The 19,772-nt window shown below is 44.2% G+C and overlaps 1 protein-coding gene and 1 pseudogene across 9 annotated transcripts in view; one reads left to right on the forward strand and one right to left on the reverse strand.

The window, feature by feature from the left end:
- SIRT5 (sirtuin 5) overlaps positions 1-19,772 on the forward strand; it is a 38,606-nt gene that overhangs the window by 6,479 nt on the left and 12,355 nt on the right. For 6 of the 8 annotated variants that reach the window (XM_031666922.1, XM_031666918.1, XM_031666920.1 and 3 more), the window contains 5 exons: positions 3,522-3,674; positions 8,696-8,829; positions 12,872-13,097; positions 16,502-16,589; positions 17,952-18,005. In XM_031666922.1, coding sequence (XP_031522782.1) covers positions 3,560-3,674; positions 8,696-8,829; positions 12,872-13,097; positions 16,502-16,589; positions 17,952-18,005 — 617 coding nt within the window. In that variant the 5' untranslated portion in view covers positions 3,522-3,559. Of the gene's footprint in view, positions 1-2,983; positions 3,232-3,521; positions 3,675-8,695; positions 8,830-10,570; positions 10,726-12,871; positions 13,098-16,501; positions 16,590-17,951; positions 18,006-19,772 lie in introns of those variants that run through there. The other 2 variants (XM_031666923.1, XM_031666925.1) reach the window with 2 other exon arrangements.
- LOC108585359 lies at positions 1,373-1,758 on the reverse strand (annotated as a pseudogene). The gene has a single exon (XR_001901550.3). The product of XR_001901550.3 is annotated as a translation machinery-associated protein 7 pseudogene (transcript).

Raw genomic sequence — 19,772 nt, forward strand, 5'->3', positions numbered from 1 at the left:
GCCACCATGGCTGGCCCTTTTTTTTCTTGTTGTTAAGCAATTTTATTTTGAAATAATTTTAGGCTTACAGAAATGTTGCAAAAATGGTACACAGAGTTCTCATATACCATTTACCCAATTTCCTCTAATGTCCACATCTTACCTAAGTAGAGTGTAATGATCTAAACCAGGACAAGTATTACACCTAGACATTTACATATACAGTACTAGTAACTGATTTACAGGCTTCATTCAAATTTCGCCATTTGTCCTACAAATGTCCCCTTTCAGGTCTTGAATCCAACTGAGGATCCCATGTAGCATTTACTTGTCATGTCTCATTAGGACTTGGGACAGTTCTCCAGTTCTTATCTTTCAAAACTTCGATACTTTTCTGAAGAGTATTGGCCAGTTTTGCTGTAGAGTGTGTAGAACGTCCCTCAGCTTGAGTTTGGTGTTTTCTTATAACTAAATTGCAGTCATGAATGCCACACAGGTGATGCTTTGCCCTTCTCATTGCATCATATGAGGAGGTAGGTGGAGTCGCCATGTCTTATTACTGGTGATGTTAACTTTGATCACTTGGTTAAGGTGGTAGCTGCCAGGTTTCCTACTATAGAGTTATTATTGCATAACACTTTTAAAGATTCATTCATGCTGTTGAATGTATTAGCAGTTTGTTCTTCTTACTGCTGAAGAGTCTTCATGGCATGGATAAACCACACTTTGTTTACCCATTTATAAATTTGATGGACATTTGGTTTGCTTCTAGTCTTGGGCCTGACACTGTCTGATAGGCCTTGGTGTTCTATTGAACATAAACCATGTCACAGAGCATCAGTATCAGACAGGGCCACTCTGACCACGATGGGCCAAGACAAGAAAGAACAAGGCCGCTCAGTAATCGTGTCTGAGCGGGCAGAAACTAGAACACTGTTGAAGCCACAAAAATGACAAAACATCCTCCCATGCCGCTAACGTGAGGGACTCCTGCTTCTTGGCCACTCACAGCTTTAGCCTCACTTCATTCCTTCCACCTTTTAGATGAGATCCATTACAGCATCCAATCCAGAACAAAGCCCCACTTCCGTGAACCTCTCCCCAACATGATCCAACACAAGCCCAAATCCTCTGATCAATCCATTCCAGGTTCCTAACAGATGCTGCAGTACTTCATGGCGTGTTCTGTCTCTTGCAACTTGCTCGAGAGTACAAGTGTGTTCCTTGGACTGGAAGGCATTGACAATCCAAACAATATATAAACACGTATATTGAAAATCCTTGCTCAGTTCTAATCTTACATAGCGTTTCCCACCCTGTACTCAATTCTTTTTACTAATTTTTTGTGAATTCTTTTTTTTTTTAACAGCAAATGCAAGAAAGTTAAAGTATATTCTTTTTTTTTTAACAAAAGTTTATTCTTAAATGTACAACAGCTCAAAGACAACACTTAATTCCAGCTATAGGTGGCAAAAGATGTTATGGCAGGGAATACAGATGTTTAAATACAAATGAAATAAAGGGTCACCATCTCCTCAGGCACAAGGAACAGCTTACTTTTTGCCAGATTCCTTAGTTCCACCTGTGGCCAAGGGCCCCTTCCCCGCGGCCTTCGCTTTTAGCTCCTCAACTTTCTTCTGCTCCTCTTTTTGTTTCTGCTTGAAAGCCTTATCTTCCTCGTCCATCTCCTTGGCCTGCTTGTTGGGCTGTTTCAGTGGCTTCTTCTTGCCACCTTCGTGGCCGGACATGGCGCCTGCCGCCCCTTCCCCAGACCCTACCACCGGAGTTGAGGTATATTCTTTTATCCCCTTGCCTTTCTCTTACGAAATACAATTGTGGTAAAACACATGTAACACAATGTAGCATTCTAACCATTATTAAGGGTACAGTTCAGTACAACCACATTGTTGTGCAGTTCATCCCCTGAACTCATTTCCTAAAACTGAAGCGCTACACTCATTATTTTTAAGTAAAATTTGTGTCTAGTAAAATTAACCCTTTGTTAGTATTGAGTTCTATGAGTTTTGACAGATACAATCATGTAACTAACACCATAATGAAAATATATAACAATACCATTGCCTCCCACCAAAAAAAAAAAAAAAAAAAAAATTCCCGCATGCCCCTTTTTATTCACTCCTCCCCTTTCTGCCAACCACTGTTATGTTTTCTGCCCCCACAGTTTTGTTGGATAATCAGTGTCATTGTTCCAAATGTTGTCTTTCTCTGTGTTTGTTTTCCTTTTATAACATTCCTCAGGTATAGACAAAGATTTACTGAATGTGCCTTAAGATCCACGAGTTTCTTTGACACAATGTCATCTTAATACTATTGTCACAGTACACTTCTTCCCTTCAGAGTTTAGTTCTCAGTTAGAAATTACATTCTCATAGAAACTGTACTTTGGGCTGGGCGTGGTGGCTCATGCTTGTAATACCAGCACTTTGGGAGGCCTAGGTGGGTGTATGGCTTGAGCTCAGGAGATGAAGACCGGCCTGGCCAACATGGTGAAACCCTGTCTCTACCAAAAATACAAAAATTAGCCGGGCATGGTGGTGTGTGCCTGTTGTCCCAGCTACTGGGGAGGCTGGGGTGGAAGGATCGCTGGAGCCCAGGAAGTCAAGGCTGTGGTGGGCCGTGATCACACCACTGCACACCACTGCACTCCAGCCTGGGTGACGGACCGAGGCCCTGTCTGAAATAAAAGAAAGAAACTGTACTTTGACCACAAGTTGAGAGACTAGTGGTGGTTTTCATACTTTTTTTTTTTTTTTGAGATGGAGTTTTCACTCTTGTTGCCCACACTGAAGTGCAATGGTACAATCTCGGCTCACTGCAACCTCTGCCTCCGGGGTTCAAGCAGTTCTCCTGCCTCAGTTTCCCGAGTAGCAGGGATTACAGGCATGCACCACCACTCTCAGCTAATATTTTGTATTTAGTAGAGACAAGGTTTCACCATGTTGGTCAGGCTGGTCTCTAACTCCTGACCTCAGGTGATCCACCCACCTTGGCCTCCCAAAGTGGTGGGATTATAGGCGTGAGCCACTGCACCTGGCTTCATACCTTTTGAAAAGCAGCAAGTTTTCAAATGAATTCTCACATGTAACCCTTTCTCGTGCATTTTAGTGGTCCTCAAACTTGAGTAGTTACTAGAATCACCTGGAAATAGATGATGAGGTCCACCCCCAGAGTTTCTGATTCAGCAGATCTGAGGCTGAGGAACCAGAGGCTGCATTTCTAACAAGATTTCAGGTGATGGCGACGCTGCTAGTCTAGGGAGCACACTTTGAGAAGCACTGCTCCAAGGCACCTCTGTACTTCTAGGAGCACTTGAGAATACAAATGGAAAACAGCCAGTTTAGAGGATGATCTGTTACTGAAGATTTTTTAAAGGATGTTCGTGTATGTGTGCATGTGTGTATAATATAATATACATGATGTGTTTCTATAATATAGAAAATATATATATTTATAAATATTTCCATATATAAAACTATTTGCTCATTGCTTCTACAATATTTGTTTTTGTGATTTTTCTAAAGGCCACCTCAAGCATTAGAACTACCAACAAACAACCCTGATGAGACCTCTCCAGATTGTCCCAAGTCGATTGATTTCCCAGCTGTATTGTGGCCTGAAGCCTCCAGCCTCCACACGAAACCAGATTTGCCTGAAAATGGCTCGGCCAAGTTCAAGTAAGTCATTCTTACCCATTGCCTCACCTGCAGCCAAATGTGAAGTACCTGAAAGTCCTACACTTTGAGGGGGATGTCTCTATCAAATTAGGTATTGGGCAAGGTTTTGGAGAAAGCCACTCTGTCCTCTTCTCTTTTTTTTTTTTTTGACACGGAATCTTGCTCTGTCGTCAGGCTGGAGTGCAGTGGCGCGATCTCGGCTCACTGCAACCTCCGCCTCCTGGGTTCAAGTGATTCTCTTGCCTCAACCTCCCAAGTAGCTGGGACTACAGGCGCCCGCCACCACGCCCAGCTAATTTTTGTATTTTTAGTAGAGATGGGGTTTCACCACGTTGGCCAGGATGGGCTGGATCTCTTGACCTCGTAATCTGCCTGCCTCGGCCTCCCAAAGTGCTGGGATTACAGTCATGAGCCACCGCGCTCGGCCTGTCCTCTTCTCTTTTAGGTAACCCCTTCTGTGGCACCTTCAGAGCCCATATCCTTATACTCAAGTCCATCTAGGACATTTTGTTGCTTCTGCCAGAATATTTGCATTTAAGCTTTTTACACATGTTTTGTACTTTAAAATCCTTATCTCTGCAGGGGAGGAAAACTGGTATTATCCTATAGGGCAGTATGAGGTTAAATTTTCTCCTGGACAGAAATACTTTGTAGCTCTACGTGGCAAAAACCTACAGATTAACCTATCTGGGCCCTTAGTCTATAGTGAATATAAATTCTAACAAGTGTTTATAATTCAGTGACTCTTAGGTGGGCCTGTTTAACAGTGCTTCAGAATGAAACTGAAAGGCCAAGCTGAATTCTTTTTGCTTCATTTTCAACTTTTGGATAACTCTTCTGTTCAGGAATAATAACTCCTGCTTCCATTTTGCCCCAGGAATGGAAAGGAACCCAAAGAACCCAGTTCCACTCAACTGTGCCACCCCTTGGTGTTCCCAGCGTGCAGAGCAGGCTGCTTGAGTCTGTGACGGGATTCAGAAGTGTGTGCCTGACCTTGGTTAAAAGTGGGCCGCTGACATTGGAACCACAAAACATGCTGGCGTGTTTTCCTTTAACCATTGGGAAATGTCTGTCTGTCTTTTTTTTTTTTTTGGAGATGGAGTCTTGCTGTGCTGCTCAGGCTGGGGTGCAGTGGCACGTTCTTGGCTCACTGCAACCTCCACATCCTAGATTCAAGCGATTCTCCTGCCTGAGCCTCTAGAGTAGCTGGGATTACAGGTGCCCACCACCATGCCAGGCTAATTTTTGTATCTTTAGTAGAGATGGGGTTTCACCATGTTGGCAAAGCTGGTCTCAGGTGATCTGCCCACCTCAGCCTCCCAAAGTGCTGGGATTAGAGGCATGAGCCACCATACCTGGCCTTTTTTTTTTTTCTTTTTTAAGATTTCACACCACATTAACATTACTATGTTTTACATCCTGTTTCCTAAAAACCAAATATACATTGACTTTTTTAATATGTTTCTAAAAGTTGCTTTAAGGAGTACCTTAATAGAAGTCACTCTGATCTAGAAATATATTCATCAGGAGGATGACAGTTTCCATTTGGGATAGGAAAGACCTTTGGGGCTGGAGGGAGTTTTAGGGGTAGACTCTGAAGTCCTTAAGGATGTTCCTATGGGTTGAGCCCAGGATTCATACAGATAGTTCCTAGAAAACTATGTGCACGCTTTTTATTAAGCAGCTTGTTCTTTCAAGAAATTACATCAGGTTAGAAACTGGAATCCACCCAGATCATGTTTGTAATTTTTCCAAATGCTTCCTGTTTGGAGAACGTTAGTCTGCCTGCAGTAGGCCTTATCTATCTGCTGATAGAGAGCAGCCTATCTCTGGAAGGGATGTGAGTTCAGGCAGAGCTTTAGTGTGATTAGGGGTGTAGTTGGGTTGGGTGCATCTCACAAGAATGGCGTGTTGTGACTGCCTTTTGTTATTCCTTTTTTTAAAATTTTTTTAACTTTTTTATTATTTATTTTTTATTATAATTTAAGTTCTAGGGTACATGTGTACAACGTGCAGATTTGTTACATAGGTATATAAGTGCCATGTTGGTTTGCTGCACCCATCAACTTGTCATTTACATTAGGTATTTCTCCTAATGCTATCCCTCCCCAAGCCCACCACCCCCAGACAGGCCCCAGTGTGTGATGTTACCCACCCTGTGTCCATGTGTTCTCATTGTTCAATTCCCACTTATGAGTGAGAACATGTGGTGTTTGGTTTTCTGTCCTTGTGATAATTTGCTGAGAATGATGGTTTCCAGCTTCATCCATGTCTCTGTAAAGGACATGAACTCATCCTTTTTTATGGTTGCATAGTATTCCAGGTGTATATGTACCACATTTTCTTAATCCAGTCTGTCACTGATGGACATTCGGGTTGGTTCCAAGTCTTTGCTATTGTGAATAGTGCCACAATAAACATACATATGTATGTGTCTTTATAGTAGCATGATTTATAATCCTTTGGGTATATACCCAGTAATGGGATGGCTGGGTCAAATGATATTTCTTGTTCTAGATCCTTGAGGAATCGCCACACTGTCTTCCACAGTGGTTGAACTAGTTTACAGTCCCACCAACAGTATAAAAGCATTCCTATTTCTCCACATCCTCTCCAGCATCTGTTGTTTCCTGACTTTTTAATGATCGCCGTTCTAACTGGTGTGAGATGGCATCTCATTGTGGTTTTGATTTGCCTTTCTCTGATGACCAGTGATGATGAGCATTTTTTCATGTGTCTGTTGGCTGCATAAATGTCTTCTTTTGAGAAGTGTCTGTTCATATCCTTTGCCTACTTTTAGATGGGGTGTTTTTTTCTTGTATATTTGGTTAAGTTCTCTGTAGATTCTGGATATTAGCCCTTTGTCAGATGGTTAGATTGCAAAAATTTCCTCCCATTCTGTAGGTTGCCTGTTCACTCTGATGGTAGTTTCTTTTGCTGTGCAGAAGCTCTTTAGTTTAATTCGATCCCATTTGTTTATTTTGGCTTTTGTTGCCATTGCTTTTGGTGTTTTAGTCATGAAGTCTTTGCCCATGCCTATGTCCTGAATGGTACTGCCTAGGTTTTCTTCTAGGATTTTTATGGTTTTAGGTCTAACATTTAAGTCTTTACTTCATCTTGAGTTAATTTTTGTATAAGGTGTAAGGAAGGGACCCAGTTTCAACTTTCTACATATGGCTAGCCGGTTTTCCCAGCACCCTTTATTAAATAGGGAATTTTTCCCCCTTGCTTGTTTTTGTCAGGTTTACCAAAGATCAGATGTTTGTAGATGGGTGGTGTTATTTCTGAGGACTCTGTTATGTTCCATTGTGACCGTCTTAATTTCTCTCAGCGTTGTGCTGCCAAAACATGAATAGAGCCAGAGAGGAAAAAGCCTTCTCTTCTTCTGAGTTTATTTTTATCAGGAGTCCATGGCAGGGAAGAGAGGAAGGGAAGGGGAGGAGGGGTTGAGCCTTTATTGATAGTCTCTATCCTAGACTGGGCGTAGTGTGTGGCTCTGGGCTTATGAGGACGAGGAAGTCCCTTCCCTGCTTAGAGGAAGTCAGCCATACATGAGAAGCCAGTAGGATGCTCCTTACAGCTGGGATACAAAATGAGGCCACATTCGGTTTAATATTCAAGCTCACTATCTCTGAGCCCCCATCCCACTATGTTTCTTCCTTGCCTGCTTCCTGCCTGTCCCCGGTTCCATCTCTCAGGGGAGGGTTAGCCTCCCCTCATTCATTCCATCCAAGGGTTAGCCTTGGTTGCCATTCCTTCAAGAGAGGAAGGTCAGGAAGCTTGCTTAGTGAGCTGAGGAATTCAGTTCCACATTTGCTGGAATCCTTAGTGCTTTAATACAGGTTGGTCATCCTTGAAAGATCTCCATATCCAGGGTGGGGCATTCCTGGCTTCATTCAGTGTCTTAGGCCTGCAGTGGGCAGTGAGGTGCAGCATTTGCTTCTCCAGGGGGAGGGCAGAAAAGGGGCTCTCTCTTCTCCTCCTGGCAGACTATGTTCAGTGTTATACCCCTTAATTCTGGCTTTCCAGGGCCACGCTGCTGACCTTACGAGGGCCTGCAGAGCTGTAGTGCCTAGGAGAGAAGGAGAGACAAGCTGTGTCCCCAGCCGACCTCCCTTTCCCAGTTTCTGCTGCCCGGGAGACCCCATCATGAGTTCCAAGTCTGGCTCCTGCTTGTTGTCCTAGGATGAGGACATTTGTTTCAGGGGAAAAACTCCCACCTTGTGATCCATGTAAAGTGCTTGGCATAGCACTTGGGGTGCAGGGAGCCCTCACCACCATAGCTGCTGTCCCTGTGGGTCTGTGTTCAGGCAGGAGAACTGCCTGGAATTGCAGGACGGGAGGGCGAGCCATGGTCTGTGTCCACAGTTACTTCGTCTCGTGTTATTCTCTGTCTTCAGTTCCCTTTGCTACCCCAAGTCTCTGGCAGTGTCCTGTTGAAAAGTTTGGCTCTTATTTGAGTTGTCAAGGAGAAGGCCATGTGCCCTTGCCCTCACCTTCAGTCGCTGTGCTGAGGGAAGCTGAAATTAGCACGATCCGCAAAGGGAAGGTGAACTTGGGGAGGAAGGGTAGGCTTTGGGGTCCAGTGGGCCTCAACTCAGCACTCACACAAACATACAGGCTTGTTTTTACTTTTGTGAAGGAAGATGGATTCCTTCGCACTAGGCTTTTTTAATCTTCGTAATATGCCTGCTCTAGGAAAGGCATTACTGTGCACCTCAAAGAGCCAAGGAAAGTGAGGACAGAGAAAGGTACATAATGTGCATAAGATCATACATTTGGTTGGGAGGCATAGCTGCGGTGCAGAGCCAGCTGTGTGTGCCCAAAGCCCCTGCTTCTTTAAAACACTGTACACTCACCCAGCAGGTCACATGGGATGGTGTTTTCATGGTACAGGAAAGATGTTTGTTTATCTTAAAGTATAACTTCACACTGGGTCAAGTTTCAAGATACAGACAATTGATATGGGATACAAATGTCCACATGGTACACTGGATTGATAAAGATTTTACTCTGTTTAGGTATGGCAGATTTTCGGAAGTGTTTTGCAAAAGCAAAGCACATAGTCATCATCTCAGGCGCAGGTGTTAGTGCGGAAAGTGGTGTTCCGACTTTCAGAGGAGCTGGAGGTTACTGGAGAAAATGGCAAGCCCAGGTTTGTAATGTTTCCAGAACATGAAAAGCCTCTGTCGAATGAAACCGTAACGGAGTTTGACTCAAATCCTGTTCCTATCCCTGAAACCCCGGGGAAATGTTTTTAAGTTAACTGTGACCCTATTGTCTCATTGATTTTTGGCATAAACACAAAGTTCCTATGATTAAGATCAAAATTTAAGCAAGGCTGCCACTTTCCTTTCTAGATATGCATGGATTGCATTTATTCAGATAACAGTTTCTCCTAATAATTGTGTTAAAGTTAAATCAGAAAACTTTGGTTAGCATCATTCATTACTTTTCTAAAGTTATTGAACTTAAGTATGACACAGAGTTTCTGTGAACTTTTCATGTTAAAACTAATGTTGATTATTGAAGGGTTAGGATTTGATATTCAAAAATTTATAGGAAAGCCTTCAGAATGTAAGTTCTGTGAAGGTGCGGATTTTTTAAATTCAATTTTTATTGAGATCTAATTTACATAAAGTAAAAGTCACCAGTTTTAAGTGTACAATTTAATGAGTTTTAACAAATGGACATAGTTGTATAGCCAGCACCATAATCACAATGTAGAACATTTCTGTCCCTCCAGAACATTCCTTCATGGCCCTTTGCAGTCTGTGCTCTCCCGTCCCACTGGCTCAGGAAATCCCTAGCTTTGGAAGACAAGGAATTGTTTGTTTGTTTGTTTGTTTGTTTGAGACGGAGTTTTGCTCTTGCTGCCCGGCTGGAGTACAATGGCGTGATATCAGCTCACTGCAACCACCACCTCCCAGGTTCAAGCAATTCTCCTGCCTCAGCCTCCCGAGTAGCTGGGATTACAGGCATGCACCACCATACCCAGCTAATTTTTGTATTTTTTAATAGAGACGGGGTTTCACCATGTTGGTCAGGCTGGTCTCAAACTCCTGACCTCAGGTGATCCACCCATCTTGGCCTCCCAAAATGCTGGGATTACAGGCATGAGCCACCATGCCCGGCCTCTGTTTGTTTTATTCATTGCACTGTCTCCAGCTCCCAGAACTCTGGCACATTATCAGTGCTTACTGGATTTTCATTGGCTGAACAAAAGCAGTCATAAATAAGTACTGCAATACATGTCTTCCATGGTTAGTAGCTCATTTCTCATTGAATGCAGAGTTCGTGAACCTGCCCCTTCCTTCTTCTCCTGAACATCTGAGCCTGGCAGATGTTTGGGTGTTCTGCCTCCTGCTTGCTGTCCTCTGGGTGAAGGGTGGGGGTCATCACCTTAAAGGTGAAGTGGAGGAGAAAGGAGAGCAGAGAACATTAGGGGCCAGGAAGAAAGAGGGGCCACAGGGCATTCCCTGGATTAGCAGCAGCAGAGGGTGGGAGATCAGAAGGTGTGGGAGGAGCTTGAAGGAGGGGCACTTAGTTGTGTCCAAAAAGGCTCAGAGTTCGTGGACAAAGCAAAGAAGTCGATAGAATGCATTTGACTCCAGTACCCTTCCAGGGACACCTGTGGACATGTTGCTGTGCCACCTATAAACTGCTCCAGGCCGTGTGTTCTAGGTGGAGAGCAGGGTCGGTGTGGGCCAACCCCTCATTTGGCAAAGACTGGCATTGCCACCAAGCAGAGGGGCCTTTACAGTAGAATGAAACGCACATGTGTTCAATGTAGGAAGCGTCTCCTTGATAGAGAAGCCATACTTCTTTTTAAAATTAATGTTATTGAGGCAGAATTTCCTTAGAATAAAATGCACCCACGTGCATTGTGTGTACAGGTTGATGAGTTTTGACAGGTGCATGCACCTGCATAACACCCCCACCTCCACTGTCAAGAAACAGAAATTTCAGTGATCGCTGAAAGTTCCCTGTGCCTTTCCCTGCCAGCTTCCGGCCCCAGACAACTCCTACTCGGCTTCTTTACCAGAAAGAGGTTTGTTTCTCCCAGAATCGTATTTAAAGTATATGTATTTTATCTGTTCTGTTTATATATAATATACACTTTTTATATGTAGCCGTGTATGTATTTAGTTGTGTGTGTGAGGTTGCATGTATGTGTGTAGCTGTGTATGTATGATGTGTGTATTTCTGTGTGTGTAGGTGTGTGGTTTGTGTGTAGGTGTGTGTATGTAGAGGTGTATAATTGTGTATGTTTAGTTGTGTGCATATTAACAGATATGTGTGGTTGTGTATGTGTATAGTTAGTTGTGTGTATGTTGTGTAATTGTATGTTGTGTGTGTGCAGTTGTGTGTATGTAGATGTGTGTGTATGTTTAGTTGTGTGTGTAGTTGTGTATGTAGTTGTGTGTATGTTTAGTTGTGTGTATAGTTGTGTATGTAGTTGTGTGTATGTGTGTATAGTTGTGTATGTAGTGTGTATGTTTAGTTGTGTGTGTGTATAGTGTGTATGTAGATGTGTGTAGTTGTGTGTATATGTTTAGTTGTGTGTATGTGTGTAGTGTGTGTATGTTTAGCTGTGTGTGTAGTGTGTGTGTGCAGTTGTGTATGTAGATGTGTGTAGTTTGTGTAGTAGTGTATGTGTGTTTAGCTGTGTGTACAGTTTATATGTAGATGTGTGTAGTGTGTTTAGTTTGTGTGTGTAGTGTGTATGTGTGTATAGTTGTGTGGATGTAGATGTGTGTAGTTGTGTGTGTATCTTTAGTGTGTGTGTAGTTATATGTATGTAGTTGTGTGTATGTAGATGTGTGTAGTCCTGTGTATGTCTAGTTGTATGTGTGTGCAGTTGTGTGTCAATGTGTGTAGTATGTATGTATGTTGAGTTGTGTGTGTGGTTGTGTGTATGTGTTTAGTTGTATATGTGTAGATGTGTATGGATGTAGATGTGTGTAGTCATGTGTATGTCTAGTTGTGTGTATGTGTGTGCAGTTGTGTGTGTGTGTCGGTGTGTGTAGTGTGTATATATGTGCTGAGTTGTGTGTGTGGTTGTGTGTGTTTATTTGTATGTGTGTAGATGTGTGTGGATGTAGATGTGTGTAGTGTGTATGTCTAGTTGTGTGTATGTGTGTGCAGTTGTGTGTGTGTCAATGTGTGTAGTGTGTGTGTGTTGTGTGTGTGGTTGTGTGTGTTTATTTGTATGTGTGTAGATGTGTGTGGATGTAGATGTGTGTAGTCATGTGTATGTCTAGTTGTGTGTATGTGTGTGCAGTTGTGTGTCGATGTGTGTAGTGTGTATGTTGAGTTGTGTGTGTGGTTGTGTGTATGTGTTTAGTTGTATGTGTGTAGATGTGTGTGGATGTAGATGTGTGTAGTCGTGTGTATGTCTAGTTATGTGTATGTGTGTGCAGTTGTGTGTGTGTCAATGTGTGTAGTGTGTATGTATGTTGAGTTGTGTGTGTGTGGTTGTATGTGTTCAGTTGTATGTGTATAGATGTGTGTGGTTGTGTGTGTGTGTTGTATGTGTGTAGATGTGTGTGGATGTAGATGTGTGTAGTCGTGTGTATGTCTAGTTGTATGTATGTGTGTGCAGTTGTGTGTGTGTCGATGTGTATAGTGTGTATGTATGTTGAGTTGTGTGTATGTGTTCAGTTGTATGTGTGTAGATGTGTGTGGATGTAGATGTGTGTAGTTGTATGTGTGTGTGTATAGCCATAGCTATAGTTATCAAAACTGAGTTTCTCAACCATGGTCATTAGACTTCAATGGGCATTTTGCATTTCATGTTTTCCCTGGGTGTAGGTCAAAATGAGATCCACTTCATATGTTTTAGGGCTCCATGAAAAAGGGGATTCGACCCAAAATACCTTCCTGCATATTATTTTACTTCATCTTCACAACTTACTTGGGAGAGAAATGGGACAGGTTGCGTCATCCCTGCTTTGTCACTAAGGAAATTGACTGATTTCTCCAAGACCCCTGGGCAGTCCCAGGATGGGGACGTAGGCTGGTACCCAGGCCCTGCCTGGCATCTGCCATGTTGTTTGAACCTAGTGCTGCCATCTCCAGCCTGCACCCTCCTGACGCTGCCTATCTCTGCCTTAGGGAGGAAGGGCCTGTGCCCCAGAGTTCAGCATCCTGGCTGCCCCTGCCTCCCTCACTCCCGCCTCCTCTCCCACCCCCAGGACCTGGCGACTCCCCTGGCCTTTGCCCACAACCCGTCCCGGGTGTGGGAGTTCTACCACTACCGGCGGGAGGTCATGGGGAGCAAGGAGCCCAACGCCGGGCACCGCGCCATTGCCGAGTGTGAGACCCGGCTGGGTAAGCAGGGCCGGCGAGTCGTGGTCATCACCCAGAACATCGATGAGTTGCACCGCAAGGCTGGCACCAAGAACCTTCTGGAGATCCATGGTGAGAGACCCCCAGCCTCACGTTCAGGGAACCAGCTTTGAAACACCTGTCCTGCCATTTCAGCATCACCCCTGGTGCCTTCCCTCCCTCCCTGGCGGACACCTGTCCCGTTCCCATAGGATGCTGTGGCATTTCCTTTGGAGACATGTTAGTGCCCCGTGGCACCTGGGCAGCTCCCTTTAGGCATGGGAGGAGCCTCTGACCCATAGCATTATTTACTTAGCAGTTCCTGCATCCTCGCTGCTCAGTATGGTCTGAGAGCCAGCGACATTCGGCATCCTCCAAGAACTTGTTAGAAATGCAGAATCTCAGGCCCCATAGGACCCACCGAATCAGAATCTGCATTTTCCCATGAGCCCAGGTGGCTGGTGTGCTACTGGAGGAACGCTGGGGTGCACAGCTGCATGACCCCTTCCTTTGTGGAGGGGCACGGTGCTGTGAGACAACGGCCTCAATGAGCCGAGGAACAGGAGGCCTGGCTCATTGGACAGCCAGGGCTTGAGCAGGATTGGGCAGGGGCAGACTGCAGCATCTTGGGGTCTCCTGTCACTCTCCCTTCATCCTGGTGGTCACTACCCACTGAGGCTGCGCTTCCGCCCCGCCCTGGAGCCTCAGAGAGCTGCCAGCTCAGTGCTGGACACCACCAAACCCACCAAGCCTGTGATGTCGGTGGAGTTTGTCTGGGGTCCCTCTGGGCTCCTTCCTCTGTCCTGGGTGACCCCTCACTCCTTCACTCTTGTCTTCTGGTTCCTCCCTTCTTTGCTGTCACCACAAGTCTAATACATCCAGCTGTCCACAGTCATAATGGGCAAACTAGGGTTTCTCCCAAGGCCATTTGCATTTAAAGAGTCTGCATTCAGATTCAAGGAATGCATTTCGTATTTTTTAAGCATTTATTTCTCTTAATTTTATTCAATTAATTAATTTACTTTTTTTAGCGATGGGGGTTTCACTCTTGCCCAGGCTGGGGTACAGTAGCTCGATCATAACTCATTGCAGGCTTGAACTCCTGGCCTTAAGGGATCCTCCCACCTCAGCCTCCAGAGTAGTTGGGACTACAAGCACATGCCACCATGCCCAGATAATTTTTTAAATTTTTGTGGAGACAGTGTCTCACCATGTTGTCCAGGCTGGTCTCGAACTCTTGGCCTCAAGCAATCCTCCTTCCTCAGCCTCCCAAAGTTTTGGGATTACAGGCGTGAGCCATTGCGCCAGCCAAGAATGCATTTCTAAGTGTAGCATTTCCAGAGGCAGTGCACCAGTGGGGATGTTTGTTTTTGCGTGTGTGTGGCAAAGCTGCCTGCATTTACTTAGGTCACCCCGATAAGGAAAGCGAGGCATTACTCATTTCGACTCTGCCTCTCTTTTGTTTGCCAGGAACAGCCAGCAACCTATTAACTGAGCATCTTTTTGGTACCTACATCTACTGGGTCTGAGCCACTTTCTACGTGCCTCTGCTCATTTCCCTGCAATGTCAGAATGTGGCCTATGTCATCAGCATAAAACCGAGATGACAATGCCTATCTTACAGAATTGTTGTAAGGATTAAATAAGATCATATATGTGTGTTAGGACTTTTTTTAGTTTCAAATGATGAGAACTCTCTTCTAACTTAGGTTAAAAAAAATCAATGGCCTCTTCAGTCTGATGAAGGGTGTTTTAAGATGCATCGTGTTTTTAATGTGGCATTTAGAATATAATCTGCCTAAACCATGATATACTATTTTATTATCCCTTAGAATTGTTATTTTTTACTTAGAGAGCTTGTTAAAATGAGTATAATAAACTGGTCCAAATATTTCTCATTATCTAGCGCTTCTGAATTCTCAGTGACTCAGAGCATGGATGTCTGTGTTTTCCATGCAGCTTCATGCTCTGTGCCTCAGGACATGGATGATGCGGCCTTTCCAGAGAGAATGCCCCTCTGTTAGAGCTGCAATTCTCATCCAAGCCCCTGGCACACCTTCTGCAGGTTCGCTATTGGGCCTGACATACTCTTACCAAGAGGCCATCAGTGGAAAGGCTGTAGACAACAGCCAAAACCCGCTTTCCTTCCTGAAGCGGCCCTTGAATGGTTTGTTGGTGGAAGGATCCAGGGGCTGAATCTGCCCGGTCAGGCCACGGAGAATAACAACCAAGTCACCCCACTTTTCAGTGTTCTCCTTCAGCAAGTCTGTGCAAGCATGATGGTGATGTCACACTCACATCTGGCCAGTAGCAATTGCAGGACACATCTGAATTTCCGAGATGTGAAAATGGGGAAAAATGTCTATACTAAAACTGACAAAACTGAGGAGCCTGGGGGTGCAGCTTGTGTCATCTTTCCTCCTGGCCCCTGGCCCCTGGCCCCCTCCTTCTCTCAGCTTTACTCACTCTTTGAGGTGGCCTCCCTTCTCCCTCTGCAATTGATCTGCCTCCACGTGCCAGGGGAGAGTGCCTCCGACAGCTCCAGGCTCTCCAGCTCAGCCACCTGCTCAGAAAATAAACCTCTGGGTGGGCTTGCTTGGTCCACACGCCCACCCTTCTGACCAAACACGACTGCAGAGGGATGGGCCCCACATGGGGGCCGTGTGGAGCATGTGGCCGAACTTGTATTTGGGATGTGACCCACAGCTCTATTGGCTTAGCACGCGAGAGAGCAGGGATGGTGGTCCCCAAGGAAGGACTTGGGGGCAGAACGGAGCAGCGCATGTCCACTGTGGTTGAAAGTGCTCTGCATGGTACCAGGTGCCTAGTACCCATTTCATAAACTCTGGCCCCCTTCAGCTCAATAAGTAGTCATTAGTATTAACAATTACTTTTTTCACTTAGTAGTTGATTACTTATTTATTGAGGTGCTTTTGTATAAAAGATTGAAGCTTTCTGAAATCAAAGTTAAGATTTTGTAAACATATCCCATGCCGTTGAACCTTTATCAGTCATATCAATAAATCATGCCCTTAGATTTACGTTGAGCTCCCTCTACCCTATTGGCCACTTCTGCCCACTTGAACACCACTCCAAGGTCATCTGACGGCATGTTAGTCATGGAGTTAGTTATTTTTCCTCCAGATTATAAAGTCCTTGAGGGCATATGTTCTTGACTGGCTTAAGAGTACTGCATGCCTCTGTTTCCCATGAAAGCTAGGGTAGGCCCATTTGCTAAAATGAAGTATGGCTCAGTTGGCGGTGCACACCTATAGTCCCAGCTGCTCAGGAGGCAAAGGTAGGAGGATCGCTCGAGCCCAGGAGTTGGAAGCTGCAGTGAGCTATGATCGTACTACTACACTCCAGCCTGGGTAACTGGGTGAGACCAGAAAATGAAATGAAGTGTGGAAAGTGAAGTATCTTACACCCTTTCAGATGTGGAGATGATTGCTCTTGATTAGACTAAATTCTGGATTTCCTTCATATGTATTTTTCAGGTAGCTTATTTAAAACTCGATGTACCTCTTGCGGCGTTGTGGCTGAGAATTACAAGAGTCCAATTTGTCCAGCTTTATCAGGAAAAGGGTAATTATACCACACTACAGAATAAGTATATGTTGTTTTCTCCTTTAGGTCAGACATAAATGTGAGGAAATTGAACATTCATCAAAGATTCCCATTGATATGAGAAATAAGACTAAATACAAGGCTGGGTGCGGTGGCTCATGCCTGTAATCCCAGCACTTTGGGGTTACAAGGTGGGAAGATTGCTTGAGTTCAGAAGTTCAAGATCAGCCTGGGCAACATAGTGAGAAACCTGTCTCTACAAAAAAAAAAAAAAAAAAAAAAAATTAGCTGGGTATGGTGGCACATGCCTGTAGTCCCAGCTACTAGAGAGGCTGAAGTGGGAGGGTTATTTGAACCTGGGAAGTCGAGGCTGCAGTGAGCTGAGATCATGCCACTGCACCACAGCCTGGGTGACAGGGAGACCCTGTCTCAAAAAAAAAACAAACAAATATAGCCTTGTGATAAAATAAATATTTTGCTCACAACTTACAGTGTTAAGTGAAAACCATAGGGTCCTGAATTTATACACACATGAGTTTGTATAACTGCATATAGTTAAAAGACCAGAAGAAAATATAACAAAATATTAACAAGGAATATCAGGAGTGGAGGGATTATGGGTAATTTTTAATTTCTTCTTTATATCTTTCTGAATTTTCCTACATTTCTGTGATGAACAAGCACTATTATTACAATGAGGAAAACATTTGAGGGTAGACACAATATTGAGGAAAATTCCATTTCAAAACAGTATAAATTATATAAGGAATGTATAATGTCATTGCAGAGGATACAAATGATGATGATGTATAAAGGTAAACATGAAGTTCCCTCTTAGCACACCCAGCTACTCCAGCCCTCCCTACACACGAATTCTCTCACTGGCAGTACAACCACTGGTGATTTTTTTTTTTTTTTTTCTTCTGAGACAGAGTCTTGCTCTGTTTTCCAGGCTGGAGTACAGTGGCACAATCACATCTTACTGCAGCCTCCAACTCCTGGGCTCAAGCAATCCTCCTGCCTTAGCCTCCCAAGTAGCTAGGACTATAGGCACGCACCACACCGAGCTAATTTTTGTATTTCTGGTAGAAATGCAGTCTCACTATATTGCCCAGGCTGGTCTTGATCTTCTGGCCTCAAGCAGTCCTCCCACTCTGGCCTCACCAAATGCTGGGATTATAGGCATGAGCCACTATGCCCAGTACCGCTGGTAATTAATGGCCTGGGGTCCTTCCTTCTAATGCCCTTCCAAGTGAGCATGTATTAATTAGGAGTTTTACACCACATACTACCAGGCAAATATACAAACTGAGTTATGTTGTTTCTTTATTTTTTATTATGCCAATAACAATCTTTCTTTTCTAATATTATTTACTTCAGTGCTCCAGAACCTGGAACTCAAGATGCCAGCATCCCAGTTGAGAAACTTCCCCGGTGGGTAAAAAGCTCTGATTTGTACCAGTGTTCCTGGTTACAAAAAAAATAGACATCAAAATCTAAACATGTATTTGGCAAGATGCCTCTTAAATCAAATGCACAAATGTGAAAACCAGCCTTGACCTCTAAGACCAAAAGTGAAAGGACAAAGGATGAACCAAAGTAGGATGAAAAAAATGATTTCTTTCCAACCCCTTTTTGCTTTGTGTTCTGGCGGGATCATTTGAGGTTGGGAAAGTTTCTGAAGCTGTTGTGTGACAGGTGGTTACCCAGTGTACAGAAAGCATATGGGCTGACCTGTAACTGGTCAAATAACATCACTGGCATTATTAATCCATGGTTAAGGAGGCAATGAATAAGGAGGCAATGAAAGGACGTGAATAGGAGAGGTTACAGGACCCAACAGAATGTTCATAGATTTAAAAAAAAAAAAAAAAGGAAGATTTTGATGCCAATTTTTCAAAACCAGACATTAAAACAGCACTTCTATAATCTGTAATTGGATCAGAGGTTTTTTTGTTGCGGGTTTTTTTGGTTTTTTTTTTGAGATGGAATTTCACTCTGATGTCCAGGCTGGAGTGCAGTGGCACGATCTTGGCTCACTGTAACCTCCGCCTTCTGGATTCAAATGATTCTCTTGCCTCAGCCTCCCGAGTAGCTGGGATTACAGGCGCCCGCCGCCACGCCCGGCTATTTTTTGTGTTTTTAGTAGAGACGAGGTTTTGCCATGTTGGCCAGGCTGGTCTTGAGCTCTTGACCTCAGGTGATCCACCCACCTCAGCCTCCCAACATGCTGGGATTACAGGCAGGAGCCACCGTGCCTGGCTGGATTAGAGTGTTTTTAAGGTAAAATAAAACAGCACTTCTAAAAGTGTTTCATAGAACATTAATTTAATATTACGTTGAGAGACATTACTTGATAAAAACATGTTAGGCACTCAAATACAGAAACGTTAGACTAAACAAAGTTAAAATATGTTTGCTCTACTGCAGGACTTTTCAGAGCATTTATTCCACATTGCTGCCTTCTAAAAAGTGGTTATAAAATGTATGTTAATGCTTTACTGACTTATTTAACCACAGAACCTTTTAAATTTTCCTTATGAGGGTTTTAATTGCTAAATATTAAAGTGTTCTTCTGAAGGAATAGGGAGACCTGGAGGACTTCTATGATGCAGGAGATTACGATGATGAAAATGGTGTTTGAGGGATGATTTTAGGAGGTGTATAGAAGGTGACCCTGAGGTAGGAGGGAGTGAAAGAAAGAGATTTTTAGTAATGGATACAGGAAAGCTGACTACATACGGGGCCAGAGAGACGTGAACCTGAGAGCACATGAAAGGTCACGGATGAAATTAGGGGATGCTTGGGGTGGGAGGCAAACCTGAGTCCAGTATGACTCCCAGGTCTGGGTGGCTGTGAGCACAAGTGTGAGCATAATGAAGGAACCGGGAAAGCTTAGCTGAAACAATCTGTCAGCACATCAAGTACACAGAGACAAGATAAAAAACAAGGACAGTTCGGCAGGGCGCGGTGGCTCACGCCTGTCATCTCAGCACTTTGGGAGGCTGAGGCAGGCATATCATGAGGTCAGGAGTTCGAGACCAGCCTGGCCAATATAGTGAAACCCCATCTCTACTAAAAATACAAAAATTAGCCGGGTGTGGTCGCACACGACTGTAGTTCCAGCTACTCGGGAGGCTGAGGCAGGAGAATGGCGTGAACCCGGGAGGCGGAGCTTGCAGTGAGCTGAGATCGCGCCAC

This window comes from Papio anubis, chromosome 6, assembly GCF_008728515.1.
Source record: "Papio anubis isolate 15944 chromosome 6, Panubis1.0, whole genome shotgun sequence".
Taxonomy (NCBI): domain Eukaryota; kingdom Metazoa; phylum Chordata; class Mammalia; order Primates; family Cercopithecidae; genus Papio; species Papio anubis.